The sequence below is a fragment of the Podarcis vaucheri genome, assembly GCF_965113315.1.
Source record: "Podarcis vaucheri genome assembly, chromosome: 17".
Lineage (NCBI taxonomy): Eukaryota > Metazoa > Chordata > Lepidosauria > Squamata > Lacertidae > Podarcis > Podarcis vaucheri.
This window is the reverse complement of record NC_138755.1, coordinates 16413600-16437561: the sequence shown is the minus strand read 5'-3', so window position 1 is coordinate 16437561 and position 23962 is coordinate 16413600. Positions and strand designations below refer to the sequence as shown.

Here is a 23962-nt window from a genome sequence, read left to right as displayed (position 1 = left end):
AAAGGGCACTAAGAGATGTATTCCCAGTAGTTGCACTGTAACTTTGTATCTCCTTTTCCTTGGACACTTCCTCGTGATTAAGTGCCTTCCAGAAGCAGTAAAGTGTTTCTTTTACTGACTTTTGATGCCAAAGATAGGATAGGTGAAAGTGTTAGTATAGATCAAGGTGGGATTAAAAAAAAATATTCAGTGTTTTATAATTAGCATATTGTTATCAGTCCTGTTCCCTTGGGATGAGGAGGGCAATGGCATTGAATTAAATAAATTAAATGCCTGTGGGAAACATCCAAATCATTATGAGCACAGTTCATATCATAACAGGTACAATCCAAAAAAAAAAAAAAAAAAGGTTTGGTGAAGTTAGCCCTATGTCCAATTGCACTTGAATATTTTCTTTTATTCCACCCCAGCCCCGGCTATAAAAGGTGGTCTTTTGGTGTGCAACTTTTTGATTTAATATGTGAAGCATAGTATGTTGGCAGCAGTATTCATATTTTGCTTTTATCCCCAAGTATTCCAAAGTACTTGTCCTTCTGTTTTCTAGGAATTCCAGCAGTACTCTTTAAGTGAGCTAGAATATCTCATACTATCACAAAAATCTGAAATAAAGCTTTTGAAAGAAAAATTGAAAAGAGCAAATCATACACTAGCAGATCATAGCCTTTGCAGCAGAGATTTCTTGGATTGCATCAGTGTTAAGGCTGGGAAGAAATACAAGGTAGGAAAGCTTTATTGCCTTGTGTATTTGTGTCAAAATGAGGTTGGCAAAGCTTGACATTTTGCTCTGGGACTCGGATAATACCAGTTTTAATAACTGTCGATGCTACTTATAATTCTGGAAGCTTGATCGAAGAGTGTTTTTATTATCTGCCAAAGACTTGTTAAAATAACTGTTGGGAGTAGGAAGTTTTACCTTATTAAACACTGAATAAAGGATTGTTAATTTAATGAAATTATTTAAAGGTTCAATTCTTTGTAGGATTCTTAAGATGAATATTTATTACTTGATACTGTTTGTGAGGATGCCCATTCTTTTCAAACAGATGAACTTAAGAAATTGAGTTTGAGATTTAAAAGTTTGCAATTAATATAAATGCTGAGTTAGGAGTTCTGTACAACTGGTGTTGTTTTATCTTTAGAATTAATTATTGAATCTGAACTCAGTTATTTTCCATGTATTTTACCTATTAGAATTTGTATTTCTCTCTGCTCTTAGATCTTCAGGGCTTGTTGCATCATGTCATTTAAAAACAAAAAACAAAACATATTACATGAAAATAATCCCACCTATACCTGTATAACACTAATTTCCAGATACCCGCCAAAATATGTCCTTTCCTTGGTTCTGATTATTCTTAATTGTGAAGCAGCTCCACAGAACACTAGTCTTCAGACTTCTTGCATGGATAGTATTGTTAATAAAGTAGTTTTGTGTAGGCATATTAATCACAATCATGGGGAAGGAAGATATTTTTCGGATACAGGGTCAGAACAGAACAACTATCTTGAATTATACCTGGAAGCTCGCAAGAAGAGCTCTGGTATATTAGATCAGGCCTATCTTGTCGAGCATCATGTTTTCCAGAGTAACCAACCACATGCCTATGGGAAGACCACAAGCAAGATACAAGCTCAAAAGCCCTTCTGTGGTGCTGGTGACACTGGACATAGCATACAGCCATCAGGACTACTAATTACTGATAGCCTTACCCACCATGAATTTTTTTACTCCCCTATTAATGCCATAGAAGTTGATGGCCAATACAACAACACCCTGTGGTATTTTAAAGCTAGGAAATTTGTGGTCAAACAGGGACTCCTTCATCATTCTGACCCCTGTGAAAGAAGCGGTGCCTTCTACTATCCTAAATTTTTCTAATTTGGAGCCATTAGACATAATTAAGATGGTTCTATGTCTGAAATACTGTAGAAGGAGGTTCAGTTTAAAAACTGGGCGAAGTGAATCAGGCACCATTTTGACGGTATTTTTTATCTTTAAAGGTAGCTGCAATGGATGTCCTCTTTTCACCCCCTCCCACAAATGTTGTGGACACAGATTAATTCTGAAACAATTTTGGAGGAAAATGTTCCCCTGCACTAAGACTCACGTTTTTTTACAATGACTGCCCTATCCCCCCAGAATGCCCAGGATCAGGGGGAAGCTGCCATTTCCGCTTAGGATGCTCAGGGACAACACTGTATCTGAGGCATTCTGGGTAGGAAATAGGTAGCACCAAGGGAGGGGGCAGGAGGCAAGTGCCCCCAAAGAAGGAGCCCCCCCCACTTGCCACCTCCTGTTACTAGACTCCTGCCATTAACATATACTGATACTTTTGGTTCAGAGATCTTAACATGTGAAACACAACTTCCTCACCCAGAAATATACATTGCCTTTTCTGTGCCCACCCCCACCCCCTGGAAATCTTTTTTTGGTGTTGCCGCTGGAGATAGTATCTGCCACAAGAGGCACCTGACAAGAGGACCTCTGTCATTGCTGCTGCTGCTGCCTGAAAAAATCCGCAAATGGGGCAACAAATTTGGGGGCCATTCTTTGTCCCACACTGTAGTAATGTTTGAAGTGGCCCACTAGCTGTGGTATAACAGAATCTACTTACTTATGCCACTCTAGCGACCCTTATAAACTATACAGTAGTTCTATTAGTAACGTTTTCCCCACTTCTGACCTGCTCCAGGAAAGCCTCTAGCATGGAACATTTGCACCTCATCGGGGCTTGCACCGACATCGACTCATTTTGTTGCGTCAGCCTTTCTATTCTATTGAAGACTTCATAAATGTTCTTCAGAATTCTCTCCATTCCTGTGCTCTTTGGCCTGTGCAACCAGTTCATCTTTGCTTACAGATGATCTACAGCAAAATGTGTTTTATAATCTGTTCGGCACCATCAATGTACATGGCACTTTACGGATCTTATTATAATAGTCTTTACAATGCTACAAGCATAAAAGTGTTCTTAAAGATTTATATAGCGTAGCAGTGCATTAGCAGCAAGAAACATACTCTGCCAGAATAGTCAACCTGATGTCATCTGTTACCCTAAGTACAATTCTACGTAATTCCTACTGAAATGTGGATTGACTCACTGGAGTCAGAGAAAGGGTAGTGAGTTGGTGGTACAGTTCTGCAACATCCGCCTTGAGCACTTGGCAAGAGGGCATCAACCTTAGACTGCAATTATGTTCCTGGAAGTGGCAAGGAAGATGTAAATGTGTGGAAGATGGAGAGTAGGCATTAAAGTTTAGCCCTGTTCACCAGGTGTCATGAGTGCCCCCTTCAGAGGGACCAGGGATGCTGAGAAAACGTGAACAGTGGTCATAGAAGATCAGGTTAGGGACAGCAAGAGAAGTGCCTCTGCCATCCTAAGCCTTCAGTACAGACAGATAGAGAAATCAATATAACTTTTATTGTTTGTGGGCCAGTTCACACTCAACAGTTCTCATGCAAGCACCCCTGGAGTGTTGGAGATAATTCTAGGGTTGTGGCCAGGCAGTACTCATGTCCACAAGCCACTTGCCTTCACAGTGGCTCAAAAAAATAATAAGGCTGCAATTGCACAAATTCTGGCCATCAGGGATTCCAGTTTGGCCCATGAGGCCATTTCCCCCAAACCACGTCCATCTGCTCTTCAGCTGATGTCAAGGGAATGTCAGTTGATGGGTGAGAAAACAGAGTTTAAGTCTGCATTGGCTGCACAATCCTGTTCCCAGCAGGAAACAGGATTATGCAGCCAAGTAGCATACCTCCTCCTTCCTCAGATTATCCTTATAGTTGATGGGAAGCATATATTTAAATATGTTTTTCAAAGAGGTGTTCCACTACAGTCCGAATCCTTATCTGTTTTGTGCAAAAACAAAGAACAGCAGAACCCTATTTCTTTTCTTTCGTGTCATAAAAAAACTGATGAATTTTGAAGGCACTGCAATTGCTCCTTGTTTTACAAAATAAAAGAATTGGAGAAGCTAAAGGAGCATTATATATCTTAGGCTGCTAAACTATTAAGTGCACCATAATGGTATTAAGATACTGCCCAGCCTTTTAAGCAAAATTATCTAGGAATTCAGTGAAGTTGATCTGAGTCTTTCATGCCTTTTACATAAAGGCATATGACATGGTGCGAGCAAGAAGGTTGCCCAGTTTAAGTGCTATTTTCACACATCCTTTCTCCATATTGCCGTAGAAAGCTGCACATAATATAAATACACACTCTTGTCTCTAGTTAGGCATATTATAGTTAATGACCATATGGTCATTATGGTATAAGATCTACTGTCTGTTGTATTTATATTCCTCAAGCATATTGTTCCTTCAACTTCACAGTGTGTTAAACTATTTCAAAGGGGAAAAAATCCTTTCCCTCTTGTTTCTGGTTGTCCTATCAAGTGTAACCTTGGACCCTTATAGAGCAATTAGATCAGCCTCTATCCCCTCCTTTGTAATGAGGTTTCTTGCATTTCTGAGTCTATAACCCTTTAGTCTTCCCTAATGGGACATCATTATTCTGAAAGAAACAATGTAAATGTAAATGAATATTCTCATTAACGAGTCACAGAGAAACCTTTAGTGGTAGCGCTGTGGTAATTCTGCTTGTTATTTCTCTGGTATTCCATGCAGGATTTTTTTTCTTTATAATTCATTATTAGTATTCAAAATTACTTGTTCTTTAATTTTGCATGTCTTTCATAATCCAGTGTTCCAACCAGTTCAACCATGTCCTTGTTTTATTCTCGAGGAACCACCTGTGAAACGTTCAAGGTCTCTGTCCCCAAAGAGCTTTTTGAAAGAGTCGGAAGAATTAAGAAGGCTTAAAATAGCTGAAAGAAAGATTGAAAACTTAGAAAAGACACTGCAGCTAAAGGTGAAAATTATTATTATTATTATTATTATTATTATTATTATTATTATTATTAGAATTAGCTTTCAGTTGGCATAGACAGAGGCAAACAAAAATCACAGTGTCATTTTATAAAACCCAGCATACATAGCAATGCATATGGAAATTGAAATAAATAAGATGTGTTTTCCGTGGGCTTAAAGTTTTACCATTTTCACAGTCAGTCCTGTGCAACAAAAAAATTGAAATAAAATGTTCAAGCAGGTACTTAAATAGAATTTGAATTAAGGATTGTGGGGCTGGATCCCTGCAAATCTATCTGTCCACCCTAGAGAGTTATATCCCCATGTCTGAAATGGCCATAAGTAAAGCCTCCTGGATCAGGCCAATGGTCCATATATTCCAGCATCCTCTTCTGACAGTGGCCAACCAGATGTTTGTGGGAGACAAAGCAGGCTTTTGGTTTCTAGCAACTGGTATTCAGAAGCTTTGCTGCCTCCAACTGTGGAGGACAGCCTAGTCACTGAGGCTAGTAGTCTTTGATAGACCTCTCCCTCCATACATTTGTCTAATCTTTTAAAGCCATCCAAGTTGGTGGCCATCATTACTTCCTGTAGGGGTTCCATAGCTAAACTATGCACTGGGTATCAGCACAGCTTTAGGTTTCGGCTACTCTGATAGACAAAAAGCCATGGAGTCAAGTGCTAAGAATCAATTCTTTTTTTGCAACGCACAGTTGATCTGTATTGGCTGTGTTACTAATAGGAAAGAACATGACTTGTTAGTCCAAGGAATACTGTACTCTGCATAGGACAACTTGAGTTTTTCTGATGTCCCATGAAAGCTCTTTATCTCTTTATCCGCTTCAAGGATACAGTGAGGTGGTAATGTGTTGCTTCTTGTCAACCAGTTTCTGTAGTAATTAAACTATTGTGTTTGGTCACAACTATTTTGAATATTCGTAAGAACGTTTGTGAAATAAATCCATTTCTAAGAATCTGTATTCCCAATTATTGTTTTCAAAAACAATACAAACAAAACTATGCACTGGGTGAATAAGTACTTTCTTTTATGTGTTCTAAATCTTCCAACGTCCAGCTTCACTGGATGTCCACGAGTTCTGGTATTTTGAGAGGGGGTGGGGACTTTATCCATTTTCTCCATGTCATGCCAAGTTTATAATTGTATAAACTTCTGTCATCTCACCTCTTACTCGCCTTTTCTCTAAACTGAAAGTCCCAGACATTGCAACCTTTCTTTGTAGGGGAGTCGCTCCATCCCTTTGATCGTTTGGTTGCCCATTTCTCAACCTTTTTCCAACTCTAAATGCCGTGGGTGTTTCTGTCACTGTGTATGAACATTGTGTTGTCAGTTGATTGTAAATAATATCAAAAAACTTAGCTGTAGCAGACTGCCATTTTAAGTGCTTGCATTTTACTCAGTTGTATCTTATCACGTCACCTTGGTATTATGCAGATCCAAGAAAACGATGAGCTGAGGCAAACCCATGAAAAGCGCAAAAAGAGGCTGCAGATGTTACAGACCAACTACAGAGCAGTAAAAAAGCAATTAAAACAATGGGAGGAAAGCTATAGCAAGTAAGTTACACAGCTCATTAAAAACCATTATATGTATTAAATCTGAGTGTAACTTTTGCTGCTTAGGTGTTCTAGAAAAGAAGTAGATTAAAGCAGGGAAAAGATAATTTCCTGATACTGTTGGTCTTTATTGCACAGGCTCATATGAGTAAATGTTACTGTATAAACAAGTGGCATAAACTGGAATGCCATTTAAGTTTAGATCCCATTATAAGTTTCACGAATGAACAGAGCCACCAATTACTTCTGTTGTGACTGGTCACTGTCCTTTCCTTGTACCTGTGTTTTGTGGGCATTTAGTTCCATTGTTTATATATAGCTTTTTTCCTCTATCCGTGAAGAAAGGAGGAAGAGGGCTGTGCATATGCTTGGGGAGAGGGCATGAGCAAAGGCTCAGACGAGGAATGCCAAACCACCCCTTTGTTTTTGCTGCAATGAACTTAACACAGTATGACTACTTTCTCTAAGTTGTCAAATGGTTTGTTTCACCTCTTCTAAAATCCTTCTTAATTAATGAGTTTACAGTGGGGGATATTCAACCAACTTTACTCGGTGTAGATCCATTGAAAAGAATGAACATGACTAAGCTAGGTCCAGTCATTTCAGTGGGTCTGTCTGAGTAACAGTTAGTTGAATATCACCCATTGTTTTAATGGTTTGTTTACATGTAGATTTCATTGTACACTCCAAATAATTCTGCATAGCATGCAATAATCATTATAAACACCTGAAACATTTATTAATATATGCAGTTATACTCCACTTTTACTGTTAGGTCACATGGTATAACTTCTATGAGCAATGGGCAAGAACAGCTTAGATTTTAAATTAAGGGCAACTTAAGCAGGTCCATAGCTTGGTGACCAGGAGTGCCTATTTCCAGCTATGGCCCCTTTGGATAGATATTACATAGCCAATGTTCTCCATGCTCTGATAACTTCCAGATTAGATTATTGCAGCATGCTGAACATAAGGCTACCATTGAGGGCAACAGTTCCAAAACAAAGCAGCCAGATAACTGGTTGGGGTTCCATCTCTAATTTGAGTAACCCCCATTTTAAAACAGCAGCACTGATTGCCAATTCGTTTCTGGGCCCAGTTCAAGGTGCTCATGTCACTAGATATTTGCCATAAATGACTTGGGCCCCAAATATCTGAAAGTCAGCCTCCTGCCTTACAGACCCTCTTGAGTGTTATGGTCAGTAAAGGGGGGGGGTTTCTCTTGGGAGCTCCACAATTAATTTGCACAGATTGCATTGGTAATTCAACACCAGAATGTGTTGCTAATTAATCATTTATACTTATAAGTTATAGGGAAGAAAGTGATCAATTCATAAACCCGGATTAAGCAATGGTAGTGAAAATAACAGTAAAACTAATTGAGATTCTGCTACTTCTTTGAATGGGTTTTTAGGAATAACTCTGAATCAAGGCCATGTATTGATTTGTTCAGGGGCCTTTGCTGGTTTTTCTATTCCCTGTAGATAGCTGTTGTGTGCCTGGGTTTATTAAAAGAAATGAAATGACCACCTTTTCTTCTTCCATTATTTCCCTCCCTCTGCCCTAACCAAATGGGAGCCTCCATGGGGGCTCCAGGTATGTTGAACTGGTACAAAAACACACACACAACGACCTTTTATTTTCTGTTTTAAGATGTGGAGCACTCTGAGACACTTGAGTTCACTTAACAAATTAAATAAAAGCAGTTTTTGTTGAGCTATTTAGCCCAGAATCACAACCACATAGGGATGGTGCTCAATGAACACAGCAAATTAGCATGGATGTTCCTCTCCCTGGAAAAGCCCCAGTCTTCAATAGGAGGAGTTTTGATATGTTGGTTGAATATGCCTCTTCCACTGGGATAATGAATAAATTTAATGTTATAAACTTGTCATCTGTGCACAGGGTTTGTAGTATCACTGAGCAAGGAACTTTCTGGACAATTAAAAAACCCCTCAAATATTTATTTTAGGACCACAGTTATACTAGCTCTGATCCAGTATCAGGATACCCTTGGATCTACAGGTATAGGGTGGTATACAAATTAAATAAATAATACTAATAATACATATTATTATCATGCCTGGTTTCCCACATGCTGTAGGGAATAGCAATTATATTATCTTAAATCGGGAGGCATATGCTCTGAGCAGTACATTACTGGATGGCTAAACTGTGAAAAGAAATTTTTTTTGAAATAACATGGTATAGGGACATAGGAAGTGGTCGTATACCAAAGCCAACCATTGGCCCTTGTAGCTCAGTGCTGGCTTCAACGGACAGCTCTGACTTTCCCATTTCAGATAGATCCTTCCCAGACACGTCCAGAGATCTGGACTGAACCTGGAACCTTTTGAATGCTAAGCATGTGCCATGCCACTGAGCCACAGGTCTCCTCATTATTGTGGAGAGAGGAGGAGAGACTTTTAAGTGGTTGCACTTCTTGAATATTTAAAGCGTTTCTTGATTCCTCATGTATAAGGGGAGGCATAGCTTATAAAGAGGGTTTTCCAGTCTTAAAAAAAATAATCAAAATCAAATATAAGCTTCTGGCAAGGGAAATAGTTGTGTCATTTATCACAATCCTTTAGGTGTCCAAAGCAGATGCACAAACCCATTCCACATAGTAGTACTGACTGCTAGAAATAACATTTTCTGATAAACAAAATGCTGCTATTTGAATATGTGAGGCCATTGCAACCAACATACTTTCCTCCGGAATGGTGGCTGTACGCAATTATTCTGAAGTAAATTAGTAATCAGGAATGGCTCTGGTTGCACAGAAGGTGAATCCAAAGGATGCCAAGAATCGTTCCATACACACTGGCTTTTGTTCAGTGGAGGTGTGAGGCACTTTCCACACTCATGTCAGTGTTTGGGGCATCCCATCCACTTTATGTACCTGAAGCTCAGTATTGTTTTGAATGGGAAATTCTTGCGAGGAGCTGCTTCTATTCAGCAGAGCACCCACAGAACATTGGATCAAGCTGAATATTTCGATTTAAAATATAAAAGATGTTTTGTTGACTTGCAAGGTCACTTTGAGAGAAGTGATTCTAAGACATAATTAGACCAGGACTTTGTCAAACCAGATGCAAAAGGGAAGATTACAAACTCACATCCATACCTTACCTGAGACACAAGAAATCCAATCAGAGTTGCTGGAACAAAGGAATCTCATGTTCCTTGAATTCGCCATGTGGCTTTTACAGGGACATCAAAAGGCAGCATGTGTGTAAAGCATTGTACTGCCCTAGAACTCATTCTGCTTGGCATTATCGCACACAGTAAACCGTCCTTCTGGTGTAAATGAAAATATAGGGCATTGCATGCACTTTTAAAACCTATGCATTGTTTATATATAATTTGAATGGAGAACATTTGTTCTATAAATTTATTATTTTTAGAAGGCTTTTTATTTTTCTAAAAATGAAATGATTTTAATTTACAGTTTTTAATGGTTAGAAAGAGGTATAATAATAGGAATAATAATCTCATAAAACTAATAATAAATCAATAATACCTTAACAGATTGTATTCAAAATTCAAATATTAATGTATAAATATATTAATAATATAGATGACATATAATTTTTTTTCAGGAACATGTGCAAATACATCTGTATTGGCTTATAATTTGATTCAATTGCTTTATAATTTGATTCAATTGCTTGGTTCTCTTCCTATCACTGTTAATATGACCTCTATTTATGCCCTTTCTTCTGTTACAGTTTTTGCACTCTACTGCCTATCAAATGTTTCCCATACCACTTTGTTATTTCAATTTGTTTTTGCACTTATGACTCACCATAGTCAACCAGGTTGTTTATGCAAGGCATAAATTAGAGGGGTTTTCTCCTCTTGTCTGTTGATTATTTGTCTTTTTCTGTCCACACTGTGTGGGATCATGCTCAAACCTCCCCAAACACAGCAGAATGGGAACGTAAATTGAACATGTAGTAAGGTCATAAGCAGCATTCTCTTGGGAGGAAAGTGGACAATGTCATATGTCAGTTCTTGCCACAAAGCCTTTCATGTAATGTTTGTGTTGTGGCATGCTTATGAATCACATCTCCAAATTCCTTCCGAAGAAAGACAGTAGAATCCCGAGCTTAGTTGTAGTGTCTTGTACAACAGCAACATTCTGTTCAAATGCAATTGATTTACTCTCTCCAAACAGAAAACTGGCACTATGTGGATTTACATAATTTTATGTTAGTAACAACCCTGGGGCAGGGGTAGGTTTGTCTGAAAGGCGTGGACATATCCAAGGCCACCCAGTGTGTCTCTTGGCTAAGCAGAGCCCTGATCTCAGTTTACCAGAATTCTGTGCTTTGACTATAAGCCAGTTGGATTGTGGAGCACAATGAGTTAAGAAAAGAGGTGTCATGTATGCCTGTGATGTCATGGATCTTTGTGCAGGAAGTTGTAGACTGCATCGCTATGGTGGTTTTGGGAGTACAGAAGCCTGACAGTGGGCTTGTAACTGGCACCACTAATGTTGAAGCACCATTTGCGGGAACCAGCGTCTCCATATGAGGGCTGTGTATGAAAACACCATGGTTTGTGAAGTTCTGATTGTCTGAAAAGGAGCTGCCAAGATCATGAGGAAGAGCTTCCTCCTTCTTGTCTTTGTGTGTTGATATATGCTTAGCTCCTTCCTTCAGATCAAGTGTTTGTGCTACTTAAGGATCAGTTGACACTGGGTGCTGGGAGAATTGGTGGCTCCTCACCTTTCTCTGAGACCGTGTCTGACATCTCTACCTTTCACTTTCTCCCTGCTGACTGTGCAAACGAAGGCGAACGTTGCAGTTTGACACACACCATTTCTGAACTCTAGCGCCACATCAGCAGTTTATCCTTCTGAAATTAGTTAACAGGAATTTCAGTTTCTTGACGTGAAAATTTAGGGGCTATGTTTCAGTAATGTCATTACATGTCAAGTGTTGGGACATTACACTTTTCACGGACATTTAAAACCGTTTATTTTATAGATTTTGTTCTTGTCATTGTTTGTTTAAATACAGGCCTGGAAGCGGTAAAAATGGAACAGAGCGTTCTCATCCCCGGCAGCTGTGTCAAGAAGATTCTGATGCTGTGTGGAACGAGCTGGCGTATTTCAAAAAGGAACACAAAAAGCTATTGATTGAAAAGTGAGTTTCTTTCTTTTAAAATACATATACATTGAGAAACGTGCTGCTAGTTTGCTAAATCTTCTTCTCATTGAAGGCTACACGAAGGAATTCCTTTCAAATACCAAAATTAAATCATCTTCCTCTCCTAGAAACAGAGAGGAAAGCGCCGTCCTCCTCCCACCCCTCCTTTTAAATCAGTGACAACAAGTTTGCTAGCACTAACAGAAACTGTATTACATGATCTAGGGATTGTGTTAATTAATGTGGCTCTCATCTGTTGGAGGTGTCGCTCTTCATTAGCCTGTATTTTACACACTGCCGTGCTTCATTTTTGGAATGAGGTGGTGAGGGGATAACCTAGCCAGCCATCCTTGTTTGATCTCCTTGATACATACGCAATGCAGAATGCCTCAGCTCTCTTGGTTCCCTGCCCTGTCCTGCTAATCCCAGCTGAGCTCATTATGGTGTAGCCTTGCTGCTACTCTTGGAGCCAGAGCTGTCCAAGCTAATTACTGGTAGCAGCAGAGCTGCCTGTTAAGGGTCTGGAGTGGATCTGCTAACATGGTCCTTCGTAGTGACCTGCGAAAGGCATGAGGGAGTTGCTCTCTTTCTTGCCATGCACAGCCTGTCCTTTGGGTTTAGTACTGATCCCTTCACACAGCTCTTTTAGCTGTGGTAAGTGTAAAACTTGGAGAAGGAATTCTTACTTTAGAAAACATACAGTTTGCCTCTTTGATCTTATAATTCATAGACTATTACACTCACCCTGGTAAAGTAAGAGCATTTCCCTTTCATACTAGAAAAAAGGGAGTTGGTAGGGATTGCATAATTATTCTTTTAATTATGTTTTAAAATGTCTTTTGTCAAGTTGATTTTGTTGTTTAGCATTGAGTGTGCTTAAAACTCTGAACGTCCCCCTCTCCCCCCCCCCCCGTTCTTCTGAGACTTCAGCAAATTTGTCAGAAGTGTGCCTGCATTGATAGAACATCTAGAATATTATCTTGGCAGTAAAATGCTGAAGGACCTACCTTTAAAACTTCACTGTTGGAACTACAAAAATACTGCTGTATCCATAGCGCAAGCTATGTGTTTTATATATATATATATATATATATATATATATATATATATATATATATATGAATGACACTATGATCGCTTGGATAATGATTTTCTGACACATTTACTGGCATCATAGGTTTTTGTATCATCACATAAAGATAGTAGCATATGGGATTCTACCATAGAATTTCTGAAAGCTGGAGATCTTCTTTACATCTTTTTTACTGCGTCTTGCAATGTTTTAGAATTCTGATTCTACTCCATTGTTCCAAGCACTAGACCCTACACTGGCCAGTTGCATTTCAGCATTATTCTGACATCTTAGGAAAACGCTATGGGAAGAAGCTTGGGTAGTGCTTTTTCAAGAAAGATAGTCATGTTAGTTGGTTGCAGCAAATATAACAGGAGTTTGTATCTAACAATCAAACAATTGCCTGCTCCGAACAACTTCCATGAGTGCAACCAAACTTCCCCATCCTCTCCTCCCCTCCCTTAAAGTTGAACACATTTATTATGGCATAAGCTTTCACTGACGTCAGTCGATTTCATCAGATTCAGGAAGTGTTATCCTGTCTTATGAGGTTTGCATGGTTGGGAGAAGGAGAAACATAAACACTGAGATCACAAAAGAAACAAAGTGAAATAAAATGCAAAAAAGTACAGATGGTGCTAATTGCATTATCAACAGTGGCCATTTGCAGCAAAAAAAATAATACAAAAAAATTGATGACTCTGTTTTGGGAGGCCAATTAACATAGTGTAGTGTTGTAAAAACCTGTTCCAGTTCAATCCACATTTGAGCTTCCTTGTAACCTTGGTCTTCAAGGAAAAAGCAATATTAAATGGACTGGGGTTTGTTAAGGATAGAATACTGGAAGAAATAAATAAGGCTTAAAAGACTTATACAAAGTTCTGATTATGAACTGTGCTGTGACAGATTTGCAAAAAAGGAGCTACTCATTTTTCAAATGCTTTATCTTCAATCATCGAGTCTACCTCTGATTTGTAGCAAATGCTGTTCAGTGACAAGGAAGATCATAAATTGACTGGTCCTACTGGTCGTTTTCTTATGTTTCCTGTGAAGGCTTCAAGTGATAAAGCCATGTTCTTAGAACATCAGTATCACCAGCAGAAAAATTGGGTAAGATGTAAGAGTGTACCGGTCTTCTCTGATGCACATATTACATCAGTGATGTTTTTAGTCAATGGCATCTGCTGATAGTTTGTATTTAAAAAGTTGCCTATCTCTGCTAGAGAGTCAGCTGAAGAGGGGGGAAGAACACAATAAAGATCATTTTCTAAAATAAAGATATTGAGCGGTGACAGGCAAATGTTTTCCCCTTTGCTCTAAAATGAGCCGCTTACTGGTCTACATTTGCAGTTAGTACAGATGCCCAATTCATTAATTGTAGCACTGTGTCCAAGATGTCTCAGTACCAGGCATGGTTATCTAAGTATTCTGTGACTAAATGGTCAACTAATGTTCCTTAAAGGCTCCCCCCCCCCACACAGATTTTATATAGCTTGTCTTGTTAGTTCTTGTATGGAATGTAAAGAATTGATCAGGTACGCTGTTTGTGCTAAAGCCCCCTATCGCATGCATCCTGTGATGATTCACATCCCAGGGAAAGAAACTACTCTGCAGGACACACTCAGCAGACCTTTAACACAACACATGGCAAAATAGTAATTAATTAAGATAGAGCATTTGTACCCCAGTCTTCAGCTAAATCACCTCCCAAGGGGGCTTACACACAAGCAATTAAAACAAGGCAGTCTCTGCCTGCATGCTTACATTCTAAAAGGCATCACACACATATACAGACACACACACAGTCACGACAAGGAGGAAAGAGCAAAAAAGCACACTCAGGCACCAGTTCGTAAAGTTAAATAGTAGCTCTTAAAATTACCAAGTAGAATGGAAACAGTTTAAGAGGCGCTGAGCTGATGGAAGGAGCTCTCCTTCTTTCATCTTATTGGTAGTGTTTGGCTGATGACCTGTTCAGATGCACGGACCTGATTATTTGTTTCATACTGTTGTGAGCTGTTCTGGGAGCAAAAGTTTAGCAGTGGGATATAAATATGCTGATCATGTGCAGGAGGACAGGAGATGATTTTTAAAAAGGCATTCTAATGGGGAAGTGGTCAGGAGTTCCACTGTGTGCCTCTGAAACATTTATTCTACTGGGGGTAAAAGGATGAAATTGTCGTATTTATTCCTTTCTCCATTTTAGCAAAAGCAATTATTGTAGCAGCCTTTCTTTGATTACTTCAAACTAAGGCTTGTTGTAGGTATAGCACAGAGTGCACTCTCTGCTTTAGATGGCGTAGCGGTTGAAACAGATCCATCAGCACAGGGGTACAATAAACATCAACCTCATCTCAAGAGACAAGGATCTTCCCGTGGCTCTGGATTTAAAGAATCCAATTCCACCTTTTGCCTCCAGAGAAAATCTACTGGATGCTATTTTGTAGATGCAAAGATGGTGGCAAAGATGTTTCCTTCAGTTGCTGACACTTATGCCACAGATACATATTTTTAAAAACACTACGTCAGTTAGTGTAGGCACTAGCTCTTCTGAAATAGAACTGTGAGCTGCAATGGAAGAAGAAAAGGAAGAAGAAGAAGAAGAAGAAGAAGAAGAAGAAGAAGAAGAAGAAGAAGAAGAATTGTCAATAGCTACTAGGATTTCGGTTACATTTGCAGTGTAGCCATGCACACACAATCATGGGTGAAGTATTTCATCTCCTTTTATTCCCAGGTAGAAGGGATGGCAGTTTATTAATGTAATCTGCATCAAAAGCTTTGTCCTTGATCACTCATGGAAGAAAAGCCCTAAATTTGCTGATCCCACACTTATGACTGCTTCCACACTTCTTTGGGATTATGCTTCTACATGGAACTTGATGCTCTTATTGGGCTAATTGATTGTACCTTCCTTGGCATCCAAACCCACGTCTTTTCTTCCCTAATTTGAGACATAAGTGCAGGTGAACTAAAGTACATTTTATGCTGAACATCTTTACAGCCATTTTTTTTTTAAAAGCACATCTATTCTATGAACTATATTTTAGATGTTCTTCTCGAGAATTTTGTATGAAACCTCATGACTACAACAATTTTAAATGAACTGTACAGTGTACACCGTCTTCAGACCAGTTGCACCACTATCGTCGGCATCTGTAGTCACCACTCCTCCTTTATTAACAAATTTAGCAAAGCAAGCAAAAAGAACAGAGAAAGAGGTAGGCAATGTGGGGAAACCCATTAGCTCACATTAAAAAATACAATAAGTATTGATACAGCCATCTTAATTTAAACATATAAATTGATATGTGTCAAATAAATGTCCAGATAGGTATCCACATGAAACTGACATTTATAAGAAATGTGTTCAAATGTGGCAAAGGCGGTGAGGTCCTCAGACCCTTGCATGGCGGGTATTTACCCTTCCATGCGCAACGTATAACTCTCTTAGCAACTATAAAAGGGTTCATGAAATACCCTTTTGTTGTCCTTCCATTAATCCCCATACTGGAATAATGTAGTTTAAAAGTACATGAAAGATAAAAGATTTCACCAGGACAACATTAATACGGACAACAACTTCAGACCAAAATGAATATATCACTGGAACATTCTCACATCATATGCCACAATGAGGCATTATTGTTACTATTATTTAACAACATTTATGTACTACTTGATTTTTTTATAAGAAACATTAAAATTATCAACAAGAAGTGTTAAAAGCAAGTAATTTTAATTATCGTTTTTTAAAAAAATGTATCGGCAGACTACAGGTTTATAGCCGGCGAATAAAGTCAAAGCTGTGATTGGCAAATGATCTTTTTGGCCAATGCACAAATGTTATGAATGACTAGAGCTGCCTTTTCTGCCTCTGTCTCATTGCTGCCCAGCTCAGACACTGTGCATTGGTTGATGGTGTGTCTATGTTTGCAGCATGCGACCTGAGTGATTTTATGGCTTTCAGCAGCAGCAGCAGGTGTGCCTGCCCCCTCTGTTGTACACATCTAACATGAACACAGCTGCAGCAGAATTATAGTTTATGATGCCCTTAAAAGTGTTGATGGTGTGTTTTATTTATAATTTTTATTTATTTATTAGATTTATACCCGTCACCTTCCTATAAAGGACCCCAGAGCTACTGAACAGGGCAATTTATTTGTCTGATACATAGCCTGCTCTGAATCTGGTTTCTTCCAGTATCCTGTTCCTGTACTTACTTTTCTGGAAGTAAGGCTGCAACCTCAATCCTATTTATCTTGGAGTAAACCCCACTGAGTTCAGTATGGCTTACTTTGAGTAGACATGTTTAGCATTGTGATGTACATCGGTGGGACTTACTTTGGACTAGATGTAGGATTGTGTTGCTAAAATCTCTCAACATCCTATTTTTAAAAAGCAGTTAGGCCTGGAGTCTGGGGCAGATAGGGAAAAAGGCTGCCGTGGGCACATAAACTGTCAGGGGCTAGGTCCCTGTGCCACAATTTATACACTTCCTTTATTTATTATAAATTTATTTCATAAAATTTATACACTGCTTGGTTGTAAAAAAAACCCCCAACAACTCAAAAGTGCTTCACAGAAAAAATGAAACGAACAGCTGCCTAAAACATATCAAAAAATCAACAGCAGCGATAAACTAAAAACAGAATAAAACACACACCAACACTCTGCACATTTGAGTGTGAGGAAGGATGAGTTGGGACTTTTCATCGGAATGAGAAAAGGCCCGGGTGAACTAACTCTTGGTCTCTTGTCTCTAATTGGGTCATTTTTCTTGCAGCTATTCTTCCAAGAGCACATACCAGGGAAATAGCACAAGAATTTAACATTAAGTGGCCATATCAATGCCTTGTTTCCGTAATTAGAATTCTGTCAACATCCTTTCTGTGTTAGCTTGTTGTGGCCTTCCCTCCTCCTCCTCCTCCTCCTCTTACCTTCCAGGCATTTATAGAAGCCCATTTAGTTAAGCAGCGTTTTGAAGAAAGGCTGCTACAGATGAGACTGGAATTTTTATTTGGGGGGGGGGAATGTGATGTGGAAAGGGAGCGGCTATTTTATTGGATCTTCTGGCTGGTGATCAATATGAGAGATGTTTGGGAGCCAGAGAAGGAGAACCGCTGCTGCTCTGATTGATTTTGTAATTTTATTGTGCTTTTAGATTTGCCAAAGGTTCTCAAGGGCCTGGAAGGGATGTGTCTCCTATGAAAAAGTTTATGTACAAATGAGGCAATGATTATCTAAATAAGGTGTTTCACAGAGGTTAATAGAGATAGGCCTGTTACATTAAATTATTTTTAATAATGCTGACTGTTATTAAAAATTAAGGCGTTCTGAGCTTCAGTCACTTTCCCTCTATGTAGGTCCTTAAGTGGATTAATACCTACATGCTGCCCAATAACCTCCTTTCTCAAATTGAAATAATGAGGAGGAATGTAATACTCCTCGCATACAATTTGTGGTTGGGAGAACTTATTAATATGATTTATCACTGACTAACTCACTCAAAGGGAGTCAAGGTTGTGTTTTATGACAGAGAGAAGGCAGCGATAAAATGCAAACTCCCTTCTTCCCTTTTGTTTTTCTGTTAGGACTGAGCCCAGGCTTCATTCAGAAGCTACCTTTGCAACATGGGAGTTGCTTGAGTAGCATGGTCCCCTCCAACATTGCTCTGGCGATGCAACAGGTGGGCAGTTGGGATGGCAGGATTGCTTTCTTTGCTGTCATCTTCCCAAGCCACACAGATATGTTTGAAGGGACTCCCAAGAGCCAATTAACCCTAGGAATGGCAGATTAAAATGTGCTTATTTATTTACTTACAGTATATATAGGCTACTCTTTGTCCAGCTTTTTAAATCCCAGAGCAAGGAACAAAGTACCAAAGGTAAACGGGGTGGGGTGGGGTGGAGGGACAATATGTAAAAACCACAAAATCCTATAAACATTTTCAATAAACAGCAAATTATCATTCTGACATCATAAGGTAATGAGGACAATTAAAAGATCCCGTTTAACCAAATACCTAGATAAAACACAACATTTTGTTGCCAGTTTTGGACAAATCATACTTTGCAGTGGTACCTTGGTTCTCGAACTTAATCCATTCCGAGAGTCCATTGGACTCCTGAAACCGTTCGAAAACCAAGGCGCGGCTTCCGATTGGCTGCAGGAGCTTCCTGCACTCAAGCGGAAGCCGCCTTGGATGTTCGGCTTCTGAAAAATGTTCGGAAACTGGAACGCTTACTTCCGGGTTTGCAGCATTGTGGGAGCCGATTTGTTCGGCAACTAAGCCGTTCGGGAACCAAGGTTCCACTGTACATTTGAAACAAATGGGACTTGCAACAAAATGTTGCTTTGGATCTCAACCACTAGCAGAAGTGCTCTTATTTAGGGTGCCAGCCGGCTATTCCCTCCCTGTGATACTGATCAGTTATAATAGGCTCAGGCGTGCCAATTCACTCTCACTCTTCAATGTTTCACTTCCTGCTGACACTCAAGAAATCCTTAAAGGAATCGGAGCCCAGAGTGTGGTGGGGCTGGAAGGAGGAGTGCGCAAGCTCAGGGTTTACTCATGTAATGCCCAACCATAGTTTACTGCTGCTGCGAACCCCGAACTGACCCAGTTCACGACTGTGAACATGCAAATGTTTCTCGGTCATTAATTGGGGAAAAATATATCCAGGAAAGACATTAAGAATTCAAACAGATGCACACCCAGGCACCATTTGTTTCTATGATATACCTTATTTGGGCATTTCAACCACCTGAAACTTGATGTGCTTGCAGTGGCTGTTCACCTAACCCTGGTTGGAAGATCCAGAAAATGTTGAACAGCTGTCCTTGGCTAGCTGATAGTTATCAAACTGCAATCACTTTCAGATAGTCTAAATTGGCCAAGGAATTCAATAAATCATTCTCTGTAGCACGAACATGACTAAAATGTAAGTAATGCTTGTACTTCTCTCTCTTTTTTTGCTTTACACTCTTTTGGCAGCCTTATCCCCCAATGTATGTAATGGTTTTTTGCTTTCTCACACAGGCTAGATCAAACACCTGCTCCAAGATTTGCTCTCGCCTCCCAAAGCTGTCAGTTGACACACAAATATACAGACCTTTTGAAAGAGCATCTCTTGCCCTTATTGCAAGCAGATGTACCTGAATCTTAACATTGGAGGAGCAAAGGGAAAACTTTTGTCATACCAGTATTTGACTGCTTAAGAAGTCAGATCTGGTTCAAGCTTATTTCAGATCTTACAACTTTAAAGACTGGCAGGGTGGGGATATTGGCGAAGTAGAATAAGAGAACATTGAGCCATGTTGTTTTCTTCAGCCTTAATTTATGACATCTGTATTGACAGCAGAATTAAAGGGCAGGTTTTTCAGCAGTTTTACAGGGATTCGTTGAGGAAAAATTGGTGTTAGGTTTCCTTTTTCTTAATAACAAAAAACAGCTTTATTTCCCTAGTAACCCTCCTATATTCACATAACAGCATTCCTCACAGCAAGTGAAAGAATATTTCTGGTTCATTGAGTCATGATGAAAAGCACTTTAGTATGACGATTGTTCTGGTTTATGCAACTAAGTGGTAATCCTATGAGCCACTAGGCTGACACCATAGTATTTCAAGTAATGTGTTGTGGGGTCTTTGCTTTTCCGTCAAGGGGCATAAAGAAATTATGTTGCGCCACAACAAGTCACGTACCAACATGAATCACGCTATTTATTTGTGAAGAGGCAGCTATTGGCCATGCTCCTCAGTACTTCCAGCCCCTCATGCTACCTGAAAAATAAATAAATAAAAGCTGCCCATCAGCCTTTCATGTTTTTTCAGTTACTGTCAGGTAGCATAAACAGATTATTGATAGGGCTGGGCAATCTATCACTATATCCTCCAAAACAAGTTAGAAGTTATATCATGATATCAGTTTCATAATTTTGACCTGGCAATATATCACAAATCATGGTGTGTGTGCGTGTGATGCAAAAATCACCAAGTGGGAAAAAGCGTGAAGCCAATCAATGCCTCTACCAAGCTCTATCCTTATTTCAGACAATATGATATATCGGTATATCGTGATGTTTAGCTGGTATCTATCACGACGTTGAAAGCCAGCCCTAGTTAATGAGTTCCTAGTGAACCAATTGTTATTGGCTGTGCTATGGTGGCTATGTTATACAAAGGACTTATGTCGAAAGGGAGGAGGAACAGGGCCAGTTAGAAGCATTGAACAGGAACCTTCAGCTTTGTATGAGTAGACCAGCAGTGGCATAAATTCCGCCTAGGATTAACAGTAGTCACATTCACCTTTTTAAATGCAGTTTTTATTAAATATTCTATCATGCTTTTATCCCGTGTTTGAGAAGCATTGAAAGAACAGGTAGCAGTTTACAGGATAAAGGATAAGTGTTATCAACATCATTTGTACATGGGAAGCAAATATGGCTACCAAGCCCCTCCCCTCAAACAAAGTCTAACTGTACAAGATTCTGCAGCAGGTGATTATGGGTAGTCTCTAAACTTGATTACTGCAGTCTGTTTTATGTGGGGCTACCTTTGCTCTGCCCTGGAAGCTCCAGCTGATACAGAATGTTGCGGCTCAGTTGCAGACAGGTGCAGGTTTTCGACAGCTTGCTGCAGGATCTGCATTGCCTGCCTGTATGCTCTCGGACCAGGATATACAATAAGAGTGCAATAAATACAATCAATCGAAACAATATAAAACAAGGTAAAAGGTAAAGGGACCCCTGACCATTAGGTCCAGTCGTGGCCGACTCTAGGGTTGCGGCGCTCATCTCACTTTTTTGGCCGAGGGAGCTGGCGTACAGCTTCCGGGTCATGTGGCCAGCATGACTAAGGCGCTTCTGGAGAACCAGAGCAGCGCATGGAAACACCGTTTACCTTCCTGCCGGAGCGGTACCTATTTATCTACTTGCACTTTGACGTGCTTTCGAACTGCTAGGTTGGCAGGAGCAGGGACAGAGCAACGGGAGCTCACCCCGTCGCGGGGATTCGAACCGCTGACCTTCTAATCGGCAAGTCCTAGGCTCTGTGGTTTAACCCACAGCTCCACCCACGTCCCTAATATAAAACAATTTATAATATAAAACAAGCAAAACGACAAAATAACCACCGGTCACGCTGGGTATGTGCTCATGAGCTGCACTGATGCTCTCTCTGCAGAAGCAGCTGCCCAGCATTCCACTTCTGATTTGGAAGGCAAATTAAGTCCCCGCCCCATCTGCTCCGCACTCTCGCCTGCGAGCAAGCCCATTGCAACCCATTGCCCACGAGGCGTCTCCTCACCCTCCTCACACCTCAAGCTAGTACCAGTGAACAAAGCCCTGAACAACTTGGTGCAGTGGTATATTAATGAGCACCTCACCCCCTGTAGGTCACATAGATCCCTGAGATAATCAGAGGCCCAGCTTCTTCAGGTGCCTAATGCCCCCAGAAATTAAATTTCTCTAAGCTTGCTCAGAAGAGAGCATTGAGCGCAGTAGCCCCTGCATTATGGAACACTCTCCCAGTGGAGATGAGGCAGACGCCAGCATTGTATGGATTTCGACGTGCTGCGAAAGCATTTTTATATTCCAGCCAGCCTTTCCAGAATGTTAATTTTATCCAGTCACTTTTAATATTCTGCTGTTTTATTTTATGATGCGAGTTATTTTATATTTTATTTAAATCGCTTAGAAATCTATGAATACGGGTGATTCATAAATACTTTAAATAAATAGTAAAAGATCAGTGACATTCAGAAGCAGAAGCGTATACCTATACTTTTGGGGAACGAACTTCTTAATAGTGGAATTATCTACATATGTATCAGAAGGATATCATACAATAGGAAAAGTGGATTGTTCCATGTTCCCTTTTTGCAATTCTGACTTGGGGTGTCACTTTTCTACACTGCAGCTGTTTTCCATATTCTGGCAAGCTGGACAAATATGCATGGAATGCCATTTTAATTACAGCACACCCCTTTGGACTATTCTTCTACCAAACATTACATAACTCTATATTTGAAAATCCATTAAGATTTTTAATGAAAATCAAGGACTCATAGAATTGTAGCGTTGTAGGGGACCCCAAGAGTCATCCAGTTCAATCCTTTGCAATGCAGCTAAATCTCAGCTAAAGCACCCATGACAGATCACCAGATCTTTGCTTAAAAACCTCCAAGGAAGGAGAGTCCACCACCTCTCATGGGAATCTGTTCCACTGTCGAACAGTTCTTGCTGTCAGAAAGTTCTTCCTGGTATTTAGTCAAAATCTCCTTTCTTGTAACCTGAATCCATTAGTTTGGGTCCTAGCCTCTGGAGCAGGAGAAAACAAGCTTGCTCCATCCTTCATGGGATAGTCTTGATGCTTTTGAATTCTGGTGCTGTAGGAGAGTCTTGAGAGTCCCATGGACTGCACGTAGATCAAACCGATCCATTCTAAAGGAAATCAGCCCTGAGTGCTCACTGGAAGGACAGATCCTGAAGCTGAGGCTCCAAGACTTTGGCCACCTCATGAGAAGAGAAGACTCCCTGGAAAAGACCCTGATGTTGGGAAAGATTGGGGGCACAAGGAAAAGGGGACGACAGAGGACGAGATGGCTGGATAGTGTTCTTGAAGCGACCAAGCTGTGGAAGGCAGCCGAAGACAGGAGTGCCTGGCGTGCTCTGGTCCATGGGGTCACGAAGAGTCAGACACGACTAAAAGACTAAACAAAAACATATCTCCTCTTAGTCTTCTCTTTACCAGGCTAAAAATACTCAATTCTCTCAATTGTACCTCATAAGGCTTGGTTTCCAGACCCTTGATCATCTTGGTCACCCTCCTTTGCACACGTTTTCAGCTTGCCAATAACCTTCTTAAATTGTGGTCTGCAGAATTGGACACATTATTCCAGATATGGTCTGACCGAGGCAGAACAGAGCAGTACTATTACTTCCCTTGATCGAAACACTATACTTATGTTGATGCAGCCTAGAATAGGATTAGCTTTTTTTGCTGCTGCATCACACTCTTGACTCATGTAAACTTGTAGTCTGCTAAAATCCCTTATCATTTGTACTACTGGCAGCCCAGGTGTCCTCCATCTTTTATTTGTGCAGCTGATTTTCCTGCTTAAGTGCAGAACCGTACATTTGTCCCTATAGAGATTCATTTTCTTAGATTTAGCCCTCTTTTCCAATCTGTTAATATCATCTTGAATCCTGATTTTTACCATGTTTTTCAGGCAAAAATGGGTGGATGCAAAGCTTCAATTATCGTGTTTCACAGGACTGAAGATTTT

The 23962-nt window shown here is 39.9% G+C and overlaps 1 protein-coding gene across 3 annotated transcripts in view; it reads left to right on the top strand.

The window, feature by feature from the left end:
• Positions 1–23962, top strand: part of CNTLN (centlein) — a 172862-nt gene that overhangs the window by 65087 nt on the left and 83813 nt on the right. For 2 of the 3 annotated variants that reach the window (XR_014214775.1, XM_082204580.1), the window contains exons 9-12: positions 545–718; positions 4749–4874; positions 6327–6448; positions 11476–11601. Coding sequence is in view for 2 of the 3 variants with exons in the window: in XM_082204580.1 (XP_082060706.1) it covers positions 545–718; positions 4749–4874; positions 6327–6448; positions 11476–11601 (548 nt within the window). In the remaining variant the exon portion in view is untranslated. The remainder of the gene's footprint in view (positions 1–544; positions 719–4748; positions 4875–6326; positions 6449–11475; positions 11602–23962) is intronic. The other variant, XM_082204581.1, reaches the window with a different exon arrangement.